We start from the raw sequence: 21,093 nt of genomic DNA, 5'->3' as shown, positions 1-21,093 counted from the left end.
TGGAAGTACCGTACTGACCGTGTTTCATGTCGTTTGCCACGTCGAATAGCTCTGCCTGTTCCCCGCGAAAAAAATTGCTAGAACCTACACGTGCAAATGTGATTTATATAAAAAGGCAAATTCATTGTTGAAGCAGCTACAAACATTTTCGCGAATATTTAGTATTCAATTAAGAACTAGTATTCTGCAGTATTGTAAGTGAATGTTTTGTTAATAAAATTACTTGCATTTTGATTTAGATTTTGACTTCCACTCACACGTGATCTATCTAATTTTGCATATGCTACACAAATACATATATTTCTATATTCTAATTTAATGTTTACAATATTTATACATTATGGAATGTTATTAAATATCTATCTACTTATATGTCTCTAAATGTATAGCAGAGTACAGTTTAATTAGCTGCCTAAATCACGCATTAATAGTGTTATACTGATTTCTTACTGCATGCACTTGAGAGAATAATTAAGATCTTAAATATCCATTTTGACGATGAGTTAAAAAGGTATTCTTTCTTCGCAGTGCTTATCGGAAGTCAAATGTAAGATGATACTGTTTGTGGCTGTTAAACGGATGACTTTTGCTATATAGCATAACTATATCCTAACGAAAACAAAATCTCCATGTATTATTTCATACAAGATATTAATATTGCACTTTAGTAATTTATGTAATATATAAACTGTATGTGTTCTGCACAGTACTCATATTAATTTAAAAACATATATAAACACGAATATAATTATATGATTGCATACGTTTGCATATGATTGAACAAGATGACAAAATTGCAGAAATTTATATATAACATTTACTTTATCACTTAAAGCACTTTATTTGAGATATAAGGAATACATAATGAGATTTCAATTATTTTTTTGGCATCTTTTTAGAAAACAATCGTCCAGTTTGTATTCTTGCGAATTCTGAGTGTATGTTTTCGGGGATATATTCAGTACGTTCATATACCGATAACGTTGTTTGCAAAAACTCTAGAAGGTCTAATTGTCCTGATCGGCGTGCTTTATCACAATCCAATCTTATCATGTTGAGGAGTGCTTCTCGACGTTCTTCTCGACTAGATCGTTCCGCAGCAACCTCTAAAGCAATACATACCAATTGCTTGATCCTCTTGTTTTGTACAGTATCATCTTTGCTCAATGCCCTCAGTAGTTCTATTATGTCTGTTTCCATGAGTTTTGCAGCGACGTCTTTCGTGCTTTCCATCATATTTATCACAATTATAACACCCCTTTCTTGTATGCCACAGTCTGCATTAGTGAGTAAAAAGCGTAGGAATTCCAGCCAGGAATCCGAGTCGAAAACTTTCTTGCAAGCCTCTTTGTTGTCTATCGTCAGCGACGCTAGAGCTGAAGCTGCTGACATGCTAATATTTTGATTCTCGTCCTTGCACAATAACACAAGATACTTCACTCGAGAATTGTCCTGCCTGAAATATTGGAGAGCGATTTCACGGCTTGATACTAAAATTCTTATAAGTTGTATAGACGCACATCTCAAATTGTGATCCTCCTCATGCAGAAAGGCCTCGATCTTCTGAAATATTTCCTTCTTGATGAATATATGTTCTCGCACGTTGTCGTTGACACTAGCAAGTTTGCACAAAACTAACAGAGTCGCATGATTCTCCCAAATGGAACACTCTGGCTTCAAAAAGTTCATAATTGACCGAACAACCTCCATGATTATCTGACCAGGAAATGCAACCTCTGGACGTATCGGGAGGCCCAAATGAACCAGAGCTTGCAAGGCTCCGTTCTTTCCTTTGTCTGTGCCATCCAACGCTAACGACAACAATACCTTTGTGCCACCTTGTCGAACAACTATTTCGCTCACTTTCTCATCAGCGCACATCGAGTTGAAAACGCGTGATATCAATTCCCTGCAGTTCTGATTGTCCGTATTGGCGAGGCTCACCAGAGCGCTGGTCACACCGGCATTGGCTAACACGTTCAGTCTTCTTCTCACTGCGTATTCATCAACCGAATCGTATACCTCGAAATGATGTACGAGAAACGTTACCCATTCTATCATCTCGGGTATGTGTTCTTGCTCGACATAAGCGTTGCAAAGGTTCACCAACGTCATGAGCACGGCATAGAGGACTGATTGATCATCAGTCTTGGTAAGCTCGAATATCGCTTGAACAGCTTGTTGGTCCTCGATCAACTCGTCTTTGATGTTGTCATCGTAAGTGAGGTACGACAGGCCTTTAATAGCCCATTTTCTCATATCTTCTTCTTTTTTGGGATTGATCAGGAATCGTCTGCAAATCTTGGCCAATTTATTCGTCGCTCTATCCCGAGACAGTCTGATAGTCGCAGAATACAATCGGTCTTTAAACCTGGTCAACTTGCACAAACCCACTAATGCTCGAATCCGAATTGAATGATGCTTAGAATTATACAGGTTCAGCAATATATTTCGGCTTCGCCATATGAATACGTTGGCCTCGTTACATTTGGTCACAGCGGCAACGATACATTCACAAACCACTTTCTGTTGCAATAAGTCATCCGTTTCCGCCATAGCGAGGATTATCTCAACAACTTCTTTTTTACAAATAACTGCGTCCGCAACACCTAACGGGCCAAATATTAAGGTTGTTATTGCAACTACTACACGCACCTGTAAAAAAAACGATTAACTATTTATGAAATTGTACATTTTATATAAATAATGAATTTAAAAAATATTAATAGTTCAGTTTTATTTAATTTTGATTAGAAATACGAAAAATCTCTGGTTGGAAAAAATAAAAGAAATTAAGTTTCAGAAAAAATACATAAATGAAAAAGTCACATTCTCCAATAAATTCCGATTAAACTCTCATATTTCACAATGGTATTTTAATGTAAAACAGAATATACAATACTGATAATTTAAAAAAAGTATATTGACATTTTCTTCTTAAAAAATAGAATTTAAATTCCTCAAAAACGATTTAACTAAAAAAATGACCATTTGGTTTTAAATAATTTAAATAATCGAAAAAGATGTCGGGAGGAAATACCTTAAATTCTGTATTAGGCAAAAGCAATTTATCATTAATAAATTCATTAATGGCGTTGCTAAATTTTTCCTTAGCAGCATCACAGTACACGTTTTCATATATTTTTGCTAAACACACACTGATTATAGCTCGAGTGGAAAACGTAATGTCCATAGGAGATTCACATTTGTATTCCTTCATTTCACTGGCTACCTCCATCAATTTTTGCAAACCGCGAAGTTCGACAAATCGTTCCGTCCAGTTTAATGCAGTTACGCAATGAATGTTACGCATAATAAGTTGTATTATTGCGTCTCTAGCAAGACCCGTTATCGTTCTACTCGTTACACTATTCAGCAAGCACGACAAAATCGTGTCAATTTCTTTCTCATGCGTCTTACACAAATTCTCGTCGGGTTTTGAATCAGGTTCTTTAGTCATGCCGCTGTAACTGTTCAATATATTCTGAAACCGAAATATGCAATAAACTTTTAATTACTGATATACGTGCATAATATCCACGTTTTACTCCATATTTACCTGGAAACAATATTGAGACGCATTGACTCTCTCAGTAGATGTGCTGTTCATCATTTCCAGACACCAAGGCAAACCGACACATTTCACAACGGATTCAGTTCGACTAATATTGTTTTGGCATAACTCGCCTACAATACGAATAGCGCTACAGACCACTTCCTCGTTTTTCTCAACTTCCACAAGTTGTGCGATTTTAGATACACCTTCTTTTTTGAAAATCTCCTCGGCACCAGTTCTCTCACGTGCAAGCACAAGCAAATTATGCATAGCGGTTTCACGTTTCTCTTTATCCGCGCTCACGTTAAATGCTACATCCAGCATTTGTGATACCTAATACAAAATTAAACGTATACTTAAATATATAAAACGATATGTAATAAAAATATATTAAATGTATAAGATTATATTTGTATGATTTAATTTTTACATTTTGACCCTTACAGGGTGTGTAGACTATTAAACAATAATTACATAATAAAAAAAAGCAAAACTTAAATCCGTTCGTCAAAATATATGTGATATTGAAACAAATAAAAATTCTTACTAATGTATCCAGTATGAAAAATGTGTTACAATTTTTACATTATCTACATATAGATCAACTTGTCATCTATTGCGAGTTAATGCACTTTTGCAAAAGTTATATATATTTACCTTGTCACTAATATGTGAAATTTCCTTACGACGTTCTTGTACAATTTCAAGTAAGTGCGTAGCTACGGGTTGAATAACTTTGTTATTGGGATCAGATGAAATAATAATGTCCGCATCCCGATATGCCTCTTCGAGTCTCTCTAGCGCTTCTAGTGCTTTACATCTGCGATACAGTGCTTTGTTACAACATATCTTTAATGCACTGTTGCAGTCTTCAACCACTTTCTCGTAATCGCGTAGCTTTAAATAATTGGCAGCTCGATTTTTGTAGTACAATCCTTTCTCAGCGTTGTCCTCTTTCAGTTTCAGTGCGTTTGTATAGTGACTCAAGGCTTCTGACCAATTGCCTTTGTTAAACTCTTCATTACCCTTCTCTTTCCATTCCTGTGCAGTCATAACTGACTTTGCTATGGTAGGATAACTCTTCTACAACACAACATATATGATACTGCATTATCTGTTTTATCATGGATAGGGTGTGATATTTTATATAGTGTCTCTTGATTATCTATTATATTAAATACGAAAAAAGTGCTATTATTACTAAATAATTATATGCAAATATGAGACAATATATGTATAATGGATAAAAAATAAACGCACAATTCAATAATAAGATTACTATTTCTAGTGTGAGATGTGCATGTAAATTGTAATCAATTGTTGCAATCATTTTTATATTAGAAAGATGACTTTCGTTGAATATTGAAAAACAACAGAAGAAATCAATCATTGAAAACATCATTCAACATTCGTTCTTAGAATCTTCAGTAGCCGCTTGTGCATCATATTAGACGATGTAGAACTATTCAAACGACTTATGATGCTGCATGCAAATATTTTATTACGCCTTTGTGAACAAATGAAATTAGTCCTTAAACCCTTATCTGTAGTCTGATACGGGATTTATGGTGCCTACCAAACCGCCATAGATTCTTTCCTCTTTGGTATCTACCGGAATTCATTGCCACGCAACATTATAAACTGAAACAGTCAGTTCTTTAACGAAATTAGAACACCTCCCGGCGGCGGCATTTCCCGTCAATTATTCGTTTATCTATAGAATTTCTCATCGTCCATTATCGGATTAAAAAAACGGCATTATTAGAAAAAAGATAAACAATTTTTTTTAAATATTTCCCTCGGATCTATCACTTCTCGCTTTCGCGCACAATTGCCGGACATTTCTACGAACGCAAACAATGTAAACGTATAAAGCAGCTAAAGAATATTTCGACCCAGCTAAATTATATTGAGGCTCCTGATGGGCTCTCCCCGCGGTCATGTGAAATCATGGCGACAGATGCGAAAAATAACGTGCTGAGAATTCTTGCAATTTTCAAATAAAAAAGTATTTACATAAAATAACACTTCAGAGCCGCGATTCTGTAATTTGTTATGTGTCGTTATGTACTCATAACGACAGTTGCGCAGCTTTTTTATCATATAGTATACCTGCGCAATACATAACAACAGCAATAACGAGTTACAGAATCGCGCTACAGGTCGTTTCAGCACACTTATACAAAATACTCTAAAAACTATCTTTTTCCCTTAACAGTTTAATAAGGGGTAAACTTAACTTCAACTCGGAGTATTTTCGAAGTGTGCTGAAGTGATCTGTAGTGTTATTTTAAGCAAATATCTTTTTATTTGGAAATACTACGCAAGAATTCTCAACGTGTCAATTCTCAACATTTCTCGCTTCTGACGTCACATCTCATGAGATGTCAGGAAAGAGCCCAGGAGCCTTAAGATAAACTTTTAAATTATTTAAATAAATTGTAGAAAATTAAGGATTTGCCTGTATTTTCTAGAAAAATAAAAAGAAATTGTTTTAGCAGAATATATAATATATAGTAATTTCGATATTTATTAACATTAGACGTTAATTATTGTATTTCAAATAAAGTGCTTTAAATGTTAAAATAAATGTTGGATTTAAATTTTTGCAATTTTGTCGTCTGAAACGTATTCATGCAATCATGTAATTATATTCATGTTTATATATCTTTAAATGTATGATTACTGTGCAGGATACATACAGTTTATTTGTTAATAAATTTGCCACAGTTCAATGATAATATATGTTGTATGAAATAATACATACGCGGAAATGGTGTATAAAATATTTGATCGAATTAGCTATAAATGTAAATAGCAACATGAAATAGTATAATTAGGATGGAATATTATTAATGTGTATATTTGTAGAGGGAATAGTATATTTATATCCATTATTTAATCATAGATTATTTAATATTTTTAATTATATATAAATATATATAGTATATTTATATACAATATTTAATTATGTGTATTTAATTATAGATAATATCATCCTAAGGAGAACAGAAAGTGAAAATAATGCTAATTTGATGTCAATGACCAAATTTACGTCATTTTTTGATCAATATGACGTCAAATTGACATTATTTTGACTTTTCTGTTCTCCTTGCGATGTACAGGTTGAAAAATAAGTGCCATTTTGTGTGATAAAAGAAGGGACCAATATAAGGGCCGGGAACCCATGGTTTCTATGTTCAGAATGCTTGTATTGTTGTCCTCTATCGACCTCTAAGGTTACGTACCAAAGTTTTTCCGCACCGCAGTGAAACTTTAAACGCGTGTAGCGCCGTAACGAAGCGTCGTTGACCCATGGTTCCTATACTTCAAAATGTTTATTATATTGGTCCCTTCTTTCATTACACAAATTTATGACACCTAATTTTTCATCATTCTGTATAGTTATGCTATATAGCACAAGTCATCCACTTAACAACCACAAACACATATTCAAGACTTCTTAAAAAAATCAAATATCAGAAATCTGAACAGCGAATTTTACATAATAAATTTATTAGAATAATAAATCATGCGAAACATCGTAAGAGACGATGATATGTCAGTTTATAATTTTTCATAACTTTTCTTGTTTTATTAAGTAGTTTTGAATATACATACAATATGTTCATATATTCATAACTCTAATTGCAAATAGTTTCTAATTGTCCTGATCAATGTGCTATATCACATTCATCTTACCATGTTGATGAATGCTTCTCGAAATTCTTCTCGACTAGATCGTTCCACAGCATTCTTTAAAGCGAAGGATGCTAAACCCTGGATCTTGTTTTCCACGGTATCAATCTTGCTCAATGACCTCAATAGTTCCATTAAGTCTGTTTCCATGAGTTTTGCAGCGACGTCTCTCGAGCTTCTCATCATATTTATCACAATTATAATACCATCTTCTTGTATGTCACAGTCTGGATGAGTGACTAAAAAGCGTAGGGATTCCAACCAGGAATCCAAGTCAAAAACTTTCTTGCAAGCCTCTTTGTTGGCCAACGTCAGCATCGCTAGAGTTGAAGCTGCTAACCTGCTAAACTTTCGATCCTCGTCCTTGCACAATAACGTAAGATACTTCACTCGAGAACTGTCCTGCCTGAAATACTGGACAGCGACTTCATGGTTTAATACTAAAATGTTTATAAGTAAAAGGGACAAAAATTTCAAAAAATCATCCTGCTCATACACAAAGCCCTCGATTTTCTGAAATACCCCCTCCTTAAATATATGTTCTCGCATGTTGTCGCTGACTTCAGCAAGATCATACAAAACTGCTAAAATCACGAGATTATCATTATCAGCGGGACACCCTGGGTCCAGGAGATTTATGATCGGTCGAACAACCTCCATCATCATCTGACCGGGAAATGCAACCTCAAGAAGTGTCGTACGTTCCAGACAGACCAGAGCCCGCGTAGCATAATTCTTTCCCCTGTCTGTGCCATCTAGCGCTAACGACAACAATGCTTTCGTACCACCTTGTCGAATAACTATTTCTCCCGACTCCTGTTCAGCGCATATCACTCTGAATACACGAGCTATCAGTTCCTTGCAGTTCTGGCTGTCCGTTTTGGTGAGATTCACCAGAGCGCTGGTCACACCGGTCTTCAGTAACGCGCAGAAACGTTTCTTGAAGTCGGCCGGAACGAATCTCTCGGGAAAATGCTGATCGGCAAACTTTCTTAGTTCTATCATCTCGGGTAGTTCTTGCACTTCATAAGCGTTGCACAAGTTCACCAACGTCATAAGCACGTCGTGAAAAATCGATTGATCGTCAGTCTTGGTAAGCTCAATCATCGCCTGAATGGCTTCTTGGTCCTCGATAAACTCCTCTTTGACTCTGTCGTCGCAAGTCAGATACGACAGGCCTTTAATGGCCCATTTTCTCATATCTTTTTCTTTCTTGGGGTTGATCAAGAATCGTCTACAAATCTTGGCCAACGTCTTCGTCGCTTCATTTGTGAACGGATCGATAGCCACGTAACAGCGTGTGTCTTTGAATCTGCTCAATTTGCACAAACCAACTAACGCTCGAACCCGAACTGAATCGTTCTCAGATTGATACAGTTTCTCCAATATATTTACACCTCGACATATAAACACGTTGGCCTCATTATATTTGATCACAGCCGCAACGATACATTCGCAAACCACTTTCTGTTCTAACACGTCATCCGTTTCTGCCATAGCGAGAATCATCTCAATCATCCCTTCTTTGAAAATAATTGCGTTTGCAACATCTAACGCGCCGAATATTAAGGTTGTTATCGCAACTACTACACGCACCTGTAAATCAATTGATTAATTTATAAAACTGTTTTGTGAAACAATAATTAATTACAAAAATATCAAAATACAGTTAGTTTTATTTCATTTTGATTAAAAATAGAAGAAATTTCTGGTTAGAGAAAATAAGAGAAATTAAGTATCAGAAAAAATACATAAATGAAAAAGTCACATTCTCCAATAAATTTCGATTAAACTCTGTTACATACAATCGCATTTTAATGTAGAGCAGAATATACAATACTAATAATTGAAAAAAAGTATATTTTGACGTTTTTGCTTTAAAAAGCAGAATTTAAATTGCTCGAAAACGCTATAATTAAAAAGACGACCCTCCAGTTTTAAATAATTTAAATAATAAAAAAAATCTCGGGAGGAAATACCTTGGATTCTGTATTAGGCAAAAGTAATTTATTTTTAATAAATTCATCAATGGCGTTGCTAAATTTTTCCTTCGCAGCATCATAATACACGTTTTCATATATTTTTGCTAAACACACACTGGTTATAGATCGCGTAGAAAACGTGATGTCCATCGAACATTCATATTTATATTCCTCCATTTCACTGGCTACCTCCATCAATTTTTGCAAACCGCGAAGTTCGACAAATCGTTCCGCCCAGTCTAATGCAGTTACGAAATGAATGTTACGCATAATAAGTTGTATTATTGCGTCTTTAGCAAGACCCGTTATCGTTCTACTCGTTACACTATTCAGCAAGCACGACAGAATCGTGTCAATTTCTTTTTTATGCGCTTTGCACAACGCCTCGTCGGGTTTTGAATCGGGTTTTTTACTCATGCCGCTGTAAGTGTTGAATATATTCTGAAATCGAAATACACAATAAATTTTTAATTACTGAAATGTGTGCATAATAACCATGTATTTTACTCGATATTTACCTGGAAACAATATTGAGACGCGTTAACTCTCTCTGTAGATGTACTGTTCATCATTTCCAGACACCAAGGCAAACCGACACATTTCACAACGGACTCGGTTCGACTAATATTGTTTTGGCATAACTCGCCTAAAATACGAATAGCGCTACAGATCACTTCCTCGTTTCTTTCAACTTCCACAAGTTGAGCGATTTTGAGTACACCTTCCTTTTTGAAGATCTCCTCGGCACCAGCTTCGTCACGTGCGAGCTCAAGCAGATTAATCATAGCAGTTTCACGTTTCTCTTTATCTGCGCTCATGTTAAATGCTAAATCCATCATTTGTGATACCTAATGTAAAGCAAAATTAAGCGTATACTTGAATATGATATAGAAAAAAAATATGTACTAACTGTAGAAGATTATATTTGTGTGACTTGATTTTTATCCATACAGGATGTGCAGACTATCAAATAATAATTAATAATTACGTAATAAAAAAAAAAGCAAAACTTAAATCCGTTTATCAAATTTTATGTGATATTGAATCAAACAAAAAAGCTTATATTATATATCAAGTATAAAAAAGCGTACTACAATTTTTACATTATTTACAAACCAAATTATCATCTCTAGCGAGTTGTGCATTTTTATATAGTAGTTATATTTATCTTGACACTAATACTTGCATTTTCCTTACGACGTTCTTGTACAAGTTCAAGTAAGCGCGTCGCTTCGAGCTGAATAACTTTGTTATTGGGTTCAGATGAAATAATAATTTCCGCATCCCGATAAGCCTCCTCGAATCTGTCTAGCGCTTCTAGTGCTTGACATCTGCGATACAATGCTTTATTACAACATATCTTTAACGCACTGTTGCAGTCTTGTATCACTTTCTCGTAAACGTGCAACTTTAAATATGCGGCAGCTCGATTTTTGTAGTATATTCCTTTCTCAGTGTTGTCTTTTACTAGTTTAAGTGCATTTGTGTAGTGACTCAAGGCTTCTGACCAATTGCCTTTGGTAAACTCTTCATTACCCTTCTCTTTCCATTCCTGTGCAGTCATAACTGACTTCGCCATGGTGGAATATCTCTACAACACAATATATATGATGCTGCATTACATGTTTTATCATGGAAAGTTTGTGATAGTGATATTTTACATGTATTATCTGAAATGCGAAAAGCATCTAAGATGAAATTATTACTATATAATTATGTGCAAGTATGAGACATTAATGGATCAAAAATGAACGTACAATTCAATAACACAAAATGCAATTTCTAGTGCGAGATCTGCATGTAAATTGTAATCAATTGTTGTAATAATCTTTATATTAGAAAGCTGACTTTCGTTGAACATTGAAAAACAACAGGCGAAGTCACTAATTAAAGTAATCATTCAGTATTCGTTCTTAAAATCTCCAGGAGTCGCTTATGCATGGTATTAGACGATGTGGTACTGTCTAGACGATTTATAACGCTGCATGCAAATATTTTATTACGTCTTAAAGATGTATGTCGCTTATGTCAAAATAAAGGGATAAAGCTAAAATTTACAGAGATTGTGCACTTATATATCCCAAAAACCTGTGTTAAATTTGCGATCGATTGTCCGACCCGTTTCTGAGATATTTGCTTTAAAAGTTACAGAAATTGTATATAGATATACTTCCCATGTAAATATCATAATATGTATCTCTGCTCATGTACGGTAAAAATGAATGAAATTTTTATGGTACACTTCTATGACATCGAGAATTGCAATTACGGTTTTTTAAGATTTTCTGTTTATATATATTTTTCAATTTTTTAATGATTTATTTAAACAATATCAAGTACAAAAATGGTAAACAAAATTGCGATTTTTACGCTTTTTCTGTCCCAATGATACCATTGTTTATGAATAATTTCTGAGATTAGCTCTACACTGTTTAATCAAGAAAACAAAATTATACTACATATAGCTATAGCGACATACGATCTTTAACGCGAGAGCAACTATATACGCTTTGTTGCAAAAGTTAGGGGTAATTTGTACTTTTTCCTTTCTCGCGTCGGAAATTTAACCTCTTCGACAAAAGCGTGTCTGAATAAGGCGTGCGATTTATCTGAGACACGAGATCCAAGAAATTTACTCGCTTGAGGATAAATCTCGTTCCATCGACATCATTTCTAATATGAAAGTATTTAAGGTACCGTCGATCGAGTATTTGTTTTTCGGTTTTTTGATACATCCCATACATTCTGAGTTCTTTAATTGTTCATCTCTTGAGTATATTAATGACCTCGGGTCCTCTCCTGTAATTTTCGTGTTTCTTTTCCCGATTATTACTACGTATCTTATATTACTTTTTAATAGCCTTAATTATAATATTGTAGAACGCGCTATTATAAAATGCTCGCTGTTTCCCGCCTCTATCATAATCTCAATTCTCGCTAGTGCGCGTGCGTGGAGGACAAAAGGGAACGAAGCGACCGACGTGGTGTCGAAAATGGCGGGACTAAAAAGTAGAATTTCTAGAATAATTCTAAGAACTAGATCGAGATAAAAAGTAAATTAAACCGAGATTAAAGTTAACCTATATTGGTAGAAATGAACAGTAGTCGATCAATACGTCTAAAAAATTTGTGAACAAATGAAATTAGCCTTATGGTAGTTATAGTATCCTAGGCTCTGTAACCGCTATATAATTTTCCTCTTTGGTATTTACCGGAATTCATTGCCACGCAACATTATAAACAAAAACAGTCAGTTTTTAGAGAAATTGAAACACCTCCTGGAGGTGACATTCTTCGTCAACTATTTGCTTATTACAGAATTTTCCAATCGTCCCTTTCAACATGATTCGATTGTCCGTTGTGGGATAACGATAATGATAAAAAAACAGAATTATTCCAACCGAGAAAAAAAGATGACCAATTCCTTCGATATTTTCCTCGAATCTATCGCTTTCACGCGTAATTGTCAGATATTTCCACTAAAAATGCAAACAATTAATGTAAACGTACACTTATAGTGCAGCTAAAAGACCATGTCTAAGCAGTAAAATTATATTAAAAAATTAAAGAGGATGACACCGATGACAACAAGACACAGCGACTGCAATTTCGCAAATTTCTGACGGTAAGAATATTTCAAGGATAGGGTTTGACGCTTTTCTTGAAATTGCAGCTGTTTAAAACGTTATACATTTTCTCATTGGATCGTTTTCTTGTATCTTTTTTTACATATCTACAATTTCTTTCTCTTACACACATGTACCCCGTCGCTGCTCTTTGCGACGCATGAGATTCTTCGTATAACATATATGAGATGCATCTATACGTGCATTTATCTTAATACGCTAATCGCAACTTACTCAAGAATTCCCCCGTACTCTTTAAGAGCTGTAATAGAACCATTGGTTCGGTTTGGTTTTATCCTTTCGCTTGAGTAAATTGTATGTAGCGTGATCGAGCGGATCAAACGTTTCGCCCTACTTACCTCGACGATACATCGAAGTATTCCGCGAAACGTAATAATCTCACGTTTGTTACGTTGAATACCTTTATTACGTCGAATTGAATCACGTCGCACGTAACGAACCTTCATTCAGACCGTCAGCGAAATTGATATAGACCCATTACCTGTCGAATAGCTTCTTTTTAACGTTCTCTCGTACCGTTTGAACACCTAAACTTCCTCAACTCGCTCGACAATTGTCTACTTTTTTACTAATCAGCTTTTCAACGAGTAACTAAACCTGAGAGCACAGTCACACAGTGGCCACAGTTCTGGATCTGGCATGATCTGGCATGATCTGGCGTCAGTTGCGTCACGCGCAAGTGTCGACAAGCGTCGTCCGAGAAGAGCATCGCGCGCAGTCTCGCTGGGATTGAATTTTATTCTGATTGGCCCTTTGTAGCCACGCGTCGGCGTAGCCCGCGTAGCTAATGGACGCGTTCAGCAGACCAAGCTGAGTAGCAGTCGAACGTGATTGGCTCTTACTTTTAGAACCAACCAATCAACGCAGAGTGTTGATAAGACGAACTCAACAGTTGTGTCTGCTGAACATGGCCAATGAGGCACGACGCTGCGCGTCACGTGACTATCGAAAGCGTGGGCTCGGCCGCGCAGAAAGACTGTCAAGGATAATTTTTTGCAGAATGCGGAACGATGCGACATTAGTTGCTTTCCATTTACATCAAAACTCAGATAATTCTCACTTGTGATGTCATTCTGTTTTTATTATTCATTAATCAAGTATAGAAGATTTCATAACACAATATATATATTTATAGCTAATTTCATAAAATATTTTATTCAACATCTCCGTGTATTATTTCATACAAGATATTAATATTGCACTTTGGCAATTTATGTAACATATAAACTGTATGTTACCACGTTTACGCGAGCGTTACTTCTGTAGTAACTTACGATAATTCCTTCGCGTAAACGGGATTTTCCTTCGCGTAAACGGGCTTTTGTAGCAATTTACGATAATTTACTTCGCGTAAACGAGTGATTTATCGTAAGTTACTACAGAAGTAACGCTCGCGTAAACGTAGTATGTGTTCTGCACAGTAATCATATATTAATTTAAAAACATATAAAAAATATAATTATATGATTGCATATGATTGAATACGTTTAAGATGATAAAATTGTAGAAATTTGAACGTTACATTTATATTATCACTTAAAACACTTTATTTGAAACAAGGAATACATAGAGAATTATTTTTTGTTTCCTTTTCAAAAAGTAATCGTCCTCTAGTTTGTAATCTTGCGAATTCTGAATTTATGTTTTTGGGTACATATTCAGTATGTTCATGTATCCATAACTCCGACTGCATAATCTTTAGAAGGTCTAATTGTCCTGATCGACGTGCTTTATCACAACCCAATCTTATCATGTTGAGAAGTGCTTCTCGACGTTCTCGTTCCGCAGCATCCTCTAAAGCAATGAATGCCATTTCCTTGATCCTCTTGTTTTGCACAGTATCATCTTTGCTCAATGACCTCAATAGTTCCATTAAGTCTGTTTCCATGAGTTTTGCAGCAACGTCTGTCGTGCTTCTAATCATATTTATCACAATTATAATACCCCTTTCTCGTATGTCACAGTCTGAATTAATGAGTAAAAAGCGTAGGGATTCTAGCCAGGTATTCGAATTAAAAACTTTCTTGCAAGCCTCTTCGTTGGCTGCCGTCAGCCACGCTAGAGCTGAAGCTGCTGATCTGCTAACATTTTGATTCTCGTCCTTGCACAATAACATAAGATACTTAATTCGAGAATTGTCCTGCTTGAAATATTGGATAGCGACTTCACGGTTTGATAACAACTCGGTTATAAGTGTTAGGGACCCAAATTTCAAAACGTCGTTCTCATAAGCCTCGATTTTCTGAAATACTTCTTCTTTGGATATATGTTCTCGCATATTGTCGTTGACTTTAGCAAGGTCGCACAAAACTAACAGAGTCGAATAGTTCTCCCAAAAGGAACACTCTGGCTTCAGGAGATTCATGATTGGCCGAACAACCTCCATGATTATCTGACCAGGAAATGCAACCTCAGGACGTATCGTTAGCCCTAAACAAACCAGAGCTCGCGAGGCTTCCTTCTTTCCATTGTCTGTGCCATCCAGTGCTAACGACAACAATGCCTTCGTGCCGCCTTGTTCAACAACTATTTCTCTCGATTCCTGTTCAGCGCATATCACTCTGAATACACGAGCTATCAGTTCCTTGCAGTTCTGGCTGTCCGTTTTGGTGAGATTCACCAGAGCGCTGGTCACACCGGTCTTCAGTAACGCGCAGAAACGTTTCTTGAAGTCGGCCAGAACGTGTCTCTCCGGAAAATACTGATCGGCAAACTCTGTTAGTTCTATCATCTCGGGTAGCTCTTGCACTTCATAAGCGTTGCACAAGTTCACCAACGTCGTAAGCACGTCGTAAAGAATCGATTGATCGTCAATCTTGGTAAGCTCGATCATCGCCTGAATTGCTTCTTGGTCCTCGATAAACTCCTCTTTGACTCTGTCGTCGCAAGTCAAATACGACAGACCTTTAATGGCCCATTTTCTCATATCTTTTTCTTTCTTGGGGTTGATCAAGAATCGTCTGCAAATCTTGGCCAACGTCTTCGTCGCTTCATTTGCGAACGGATCGATAGCCACGTAACAGCGTGTGTCTTTGAATCTGTTCAATTTGCACAAACCAACTAACGCTCGAACCCGAACTGAATCGTTCTCAGATTGATACAGTTTCTCCAATATATTTACACCTCGACATATAAACACGTTGGCCTCATTATATTTGGTCACAGCCGCAACGATACATTCGCAAACCACTTTCTGTTCTAATACGTCATCCGTTTCTGCCATAGCGAGAATCATCTCAATCATCCCTTCTTTGAAAATAATTGCGTTTGTAACATCTAACGGGCCGAATAGTAAGGTTGTTATCGCAACTACTACACGCACCTGTAAAACAATCGATTAACTATTTATGAATTTGTACATTTTATAAAAACAGTAATAAATTTAAAAAATATCATACAGTTAGTTATATTCAATTTTGATTAAAAATAAGAGAAATTAAGTTTCAGAAAATACATAAATGAAAAAGTCATTCTTCGATTTTCGATTAAACTGTTATAGTCGTATTTTAATGTAAAACAGCAATGTTAATAATTGAAAAAGAAATATATTTGGAAATTTTTGCTTTAAAAAGCAGAATTTAAATTGCTTTAAGACGCTTTAATTAAAAAGATGACCCTCTAGTTTTAAATAATTTAAATAATCAAAAAAATTTTGGGAGGAAATACCTTGAATTCTGTATTAGGCGAAAGCAATTTGTCATTAATAAATTCATTAATGGCGTTGCTAAATTTTTCCTTAGCAGCATCACAGTACACGTTTTCATATATTTTTGCTAAACACACACTGATTATAGCTCGGGTGGAAAATGTAACGTCCATCGGAGATTCACATTTGTATTCCTCCATTTCACTGGCTACCTCTATTAATTTCTGCAAACCGCGAAGTTCGACAATTCGTTCCGTCCAGTTTAATGCAGTTACGCAATGAATGTTACGCATAATAAGTTGTATTATTGCGTCTCTAGCAAGACCCGTTATCGTTCTACTCGTTACACTATTCAGCAAACACGACAGAATCGTGTCAATTTCATTCTTATGCGTTTCACACAACGCATCGTCGGGTTTTGAATCAGGTTCTTTACTCATGCGGCTATAACTGTTCAATATATTCTGAAATCGAAATATGCAATAAAATTTTAATTACTGAAATACGTATATAATAACTACGCGTAATTTACTCAATACTTACCTGTAAACAATATTGAGACGCGTTGACTCTCTCTGTATATGTGCTGTTCATCATTTCCAAACACCAAAGCAAACCGACATGTTCCACAACGGATTCAGTTCGACTAATATTGTTTTGGCATAACTCGCCTACAATACGAATAGCGCTACAGATCATTTCCTCGTTTCTTTCAACTACCACAAGTTGTGCAATTTTCGATACACCTTCTTTTTTGAAAATGTCCTCGGCACCAGCTCTCTTACATGCGAGCACAAGCAAATTATGCATAGCGGTTTCACGGTTCTCCTTATCTGCACTCACATTAAATGCTACATCCAGCATTTGTGATACCTAATACAAAATTAAACGTACACTTTAATATATAAAACGATATGTAATAAAAATATATTAAATATATAAGACTAGCTGTATAAGATAACATTTGTATGATTTAATTTTTACCCCTACAGAGTGTGTAGACTATTAAACAATAATTACATAATAAAAAAAGCAAAACTTAAATCCGTTTGTCAAATCATATGCGATATTGAATCAAACAAAAATTCTTACTAACGTACCCAGTATGAAAAATGTGTTACAATTGTTACATTATCTATATATAGGGGAGACCGGGGCAAACTCGACATGATTTTTTCAAAGGCAATTTTCAACAATTAATTAAAATTTTCAAGCAAATTTAATGGTACACATTTAAAGAGTGTTCCTTCAGGTATAAAATTACTTAACGAAGTTTTGCTGTACGTCGCTTAGTTTTGTCTCCAGGAAAGGAAAAGTGACGCAAAGGCAAATTTTCAAATTGAAAAATGCCGAGGCAAACTTGACACTTTGCCTGATTGACACAATTTTATTTAGAACTTATTTTTTATTATCTGAAACTAAAAATACATTGTTTATCGTGTATTTAGAAAGTACAAAAATTCGGAATTAAGTAAAACAATCATTGGAAATAATGAGAATAAAAATTGTTGAACTTTTAATTATTTTCTTCTAAACTCATGTCTGAAAAACAATTTATGCAAGTAAATTCGCGATCGAACGTGCGCACACATTTGTCATGAGCCATATGGGTGCATGACAATGACAAGCATCGTTTGTTATTGAGAGCCGATAAAACGGCGTGGTGTCGACTTTGCCCCGAACGTCGTTTTTCACTTTTGTCACTCCAAAAACATAAAAATTTTTTTAATATGCAAAAACTACTATCGGATTCGTATAGAGCATCAAATTTCCCATAAAAATCACTTACATATAGGTTTGCAAGAGTAAAGCTCGATGAAAGAGTAGAAATTTTCAAGCGATCAGAAAAATTACTTTTCACCATCAAAAACGCTTACGTCGCGCTAAAAATAACATCATAACTCAGAATGTCACCAAATTCCATTGATAATACTAGCACATAAAGACGCATTTACAGTAGGAAAGGTAAGTTTCTACGATAGATTTAAATTGGGAAAAAGCCTAGTGTCAAGTTTGCCCCGGTGTCGAGTTTGCTTCGGTCTCCCCTAGACCAAATTGTCATCTTTTGCGATTTAATGCATTTTTGTAAGAGTTATATATATTTACCTTTTCGCTAATATATAAGCTTTTCTTACGACGTTCTTGTACAATTCCAAGTAAGCGCGTGGCTATGAGTTGAATAACTTTGTTATTGGGATCAGATAAAATAATAATTTCCGCATCCCGATATGCTTCCTCGAGTCTCTCTACCGCTTCTAGTGCTTGACATCTACGATACAGTGCTTTGTTACAACATATCTTTAACGCACTGTCGCAGTCTTCAACCACTTTCTCGTAATCGCGCAGCTTTAAATAAGCGGCAGCTCGATTTTTGTAGTACACTCCTTTCTCAGCGTTGTCCTCTTTTAGTTTCAATGCGTTTGTATAGTGATTCAAGGCTTCTGACCAATTGCCTTTGTTAAACGCTTTGTTACCCTTCTCTTTCAATTCCTGTGCCGTGGTGGAATTAATCTACAACAGAATATATAGGATGCTGTTGTATTACGTGTCTTAACACGGAAAGGCTGTGATATTTTATATGTCTCTTGATATATGTATTATCTTAAATGCAAAAAAAATAGAAAATGCAATTATTATAAAATATGCAAGTATGAGACAATGTATGTATAATGGATAAAAAATAAACGCACAGTTCAATAATAACAATGCAATTTCTATTGTAAAATCTGCTTGTTATCCATTGTTGCAATAATTTTTATATTAGAAAGCTGACTTTCGTTGAACATTGAAAAACGACCGAAGACATTCATTCTTAGAATCTCTAGTAGCCGCTTGTGCATCGTACTAGACAATTACTACGTTTACGCGAGCGTTACTTCTGTAATAATTTACGATAATTCACTCGTTTACGCGGAGTAAATTATCGTAAGTTACTACAAAATCTCGTTTACGCGAAGGGAAATCCCGTTTACGCGAACGAATTATCGTAAGTTACTACAGAAGTAACAATCGCGTAAACGTAGTAAATATAAAACTATTTAAACGACTTATGACGCTGCATGCAAATATTTTATTACAACTTTTGTGAACAAATAAAATTAGCCTTAAACCCTTATCTGTAGTCTGATACGGGATTTATGGTGCCTATCAACCGTCATAGATTCTTTCCTCTTTGGTATCTACTGGAATTCATTGCCATGCAACATTATATAAACTGAAACAGTTCTTTAACGAAATTTGAACACCTCCCGGCGGCGGTATTCCTCGTCAATTATTCGTTTACTTTATCTATAGATGTCCCATCGTCCATTATGGGATTAAAAAACGGCATTATTAAAAAAAAGTTTTTCAATATTTTCCTCGAATCTATCACTTCTTACTTTCGCGCACAATTGCCGGACACTTCCACTACAAATGCAAACAATGTAAACGTACAGCGCAGCGAAAGAATATCTCGACGTAGAAAAAATATATTAAGGCTCCCGGGCCCTCGCCGCGGTCATGTGAAATCATGACGTCAGAGGCGAGAAATGAGGCTGAGAATTCTTGCATGTAATTTCCAAATAAGAAGGTATTTACATAAAATAACACTTCAGGTCATTTCAGCACACTTCGAAAATACTCAAAAACTATTCTTTTCCTTTAACAGTTAATAAACAGCCGTAAAATGAACGTGATACAAAGTTTACTAAAGCCCATTACATTCATCTTATGGCCGTTTATTAACTGTTAAAGAAAAACGAACATTGTTTAGTTTTATGTTTCAAAACTATTACAAAATGTGTTTGAAGTGTCCTTTCACCTAAATATATATTTTTTTATTTGAAAATGACATGCGAGAAATCTCAGCGTGTCCTTTCTCGTTTCTGACGTCACGATCTAACATGGCCGTGGCGAATACTTGTAAACCATAAGGTAGGTATATCTCATTTATATTTTAAGTACTTTTTTACGAAGAAATATTGTAGTAGAAAATAGATATAGTCATAGACTTAATCTTTGATATTTATGTATTAAAACACAATATAAATCATTGTAAATAACAGCTAGGATCCTCGTCAATAGTGATAGAATCTCGTTTTGTTGCCAGATAGAAAATTGTCTGCCGCGAAATAAAATCTTTATGCCTAATTTTCCTCTCTATTGCTTCAGTAACGTAGAATAATGTTTCAAAACTATTACAAAATTTATTTAAGGTATCGCCAGATATCGAATACCTCAAGGAAACGTATAATCTTTTAATGAAACTTCTAGATCTAGATTACGGGACACGTATTATGCAGATCAAGCATTGGCTCATCCATTTTTAAGTTCGTGATATATTGGAACATGTCTCAGATATATTAACGCATATGTACAAAAATATTTGAAGAAAACATTTTTATTATTGTTGTTTCGATAAAATCACAGATTTAATTTATTACGTTTGTTGTTTTAAATTGCAGTTTTCTGTTAAAATAAACTTTCAAATTATTCAAATAAATTGTAGAAAATTAAAGATTTTTAATATTTTCTATATATAAAAAAAAGATTCTAAAAAAAATAGGAAAAAATTTTTAGCAG

General features: G+C 35.1%; 2 protein-coding genes and 1 long non-coding RNA gene across 6 annotated transcripts in view; 1 reads left to right on the top strand and 2 right to left on the bottom strand.

Moving 5' to 3' along the window:
- The window catches only part of LOC139779519 (uncharacterized), a 33,761-nt gene that overhangs the window by 1,468 nt on the left and 11,200 nt on the right, over positions 1-21,093 (top strand). The gene's annotated exons all lie outside the window — the stretch shown is intronic.
- LOC139779516 (uncharacterized) lies at positions 817-13,359 on the bottom strand. The gene is given in 10 exon segments (XM_071717912.1): positions 817-1,092; positions 1,094-2,655; positions 3,041-3,484; positions 3,560-3,889; positions 4,214-4,639; positions 7,259-8,851; positions 9,235-9,678; positions 9,756-10,085; positions 10,424-10,828; positions 13,223-13,359. Coding segments are annotated over 10 exon segments (5,685 nt in total). The 5' UTR covers positions 13,331-13,359; the 3' UTR covers positions 817-1,049.
- Positions 14,015-19,840, bottom strand: LOC139779509 (protein unc-45 homolog B-like). The gene is made up of 5 exons (XM_071717902.1): positions 19,814-19,840; positions 18,637-19,041; positions 17,074-17,403; positions 16,551-16,994; positions 14,015-16,206 (listed from the first exon to the last, which is right to left on the bottom strand). The coding sequence occupies exons 1-5, from the start codon at positions 19,838-19,840 to the stop codon at positions 14,431-14,433; spliced, it is 2,982 nt and encodes a 993-aa protein (XP_071574003.1). The 3' UTR covers positions 14,015-14,430.

The sequence above is a fragment of the Temnothorax nylanderi genome, unplaced genomic scaffold (assembly GCF_030848795.1).
Source record: "Temnothorax nylanderi isolate EJ_2023f unplaced genomic scaffold, tnyl_v1.0 TNYL_tig0228_pilon, whole genome shotgun sequence".
In the NCBI taxonomy this organism is placed as follows: Eukaryota; Metazoa; Arthropoda; class Insecta; order Hymenoptera; family Formicidae; genus Temnothorax; species Temnothorax nylanderi.
Note: the sequence above shows the minus strand (reverse complement) of the source record. Positions and strands in the feature narration are given on the sequence as shown.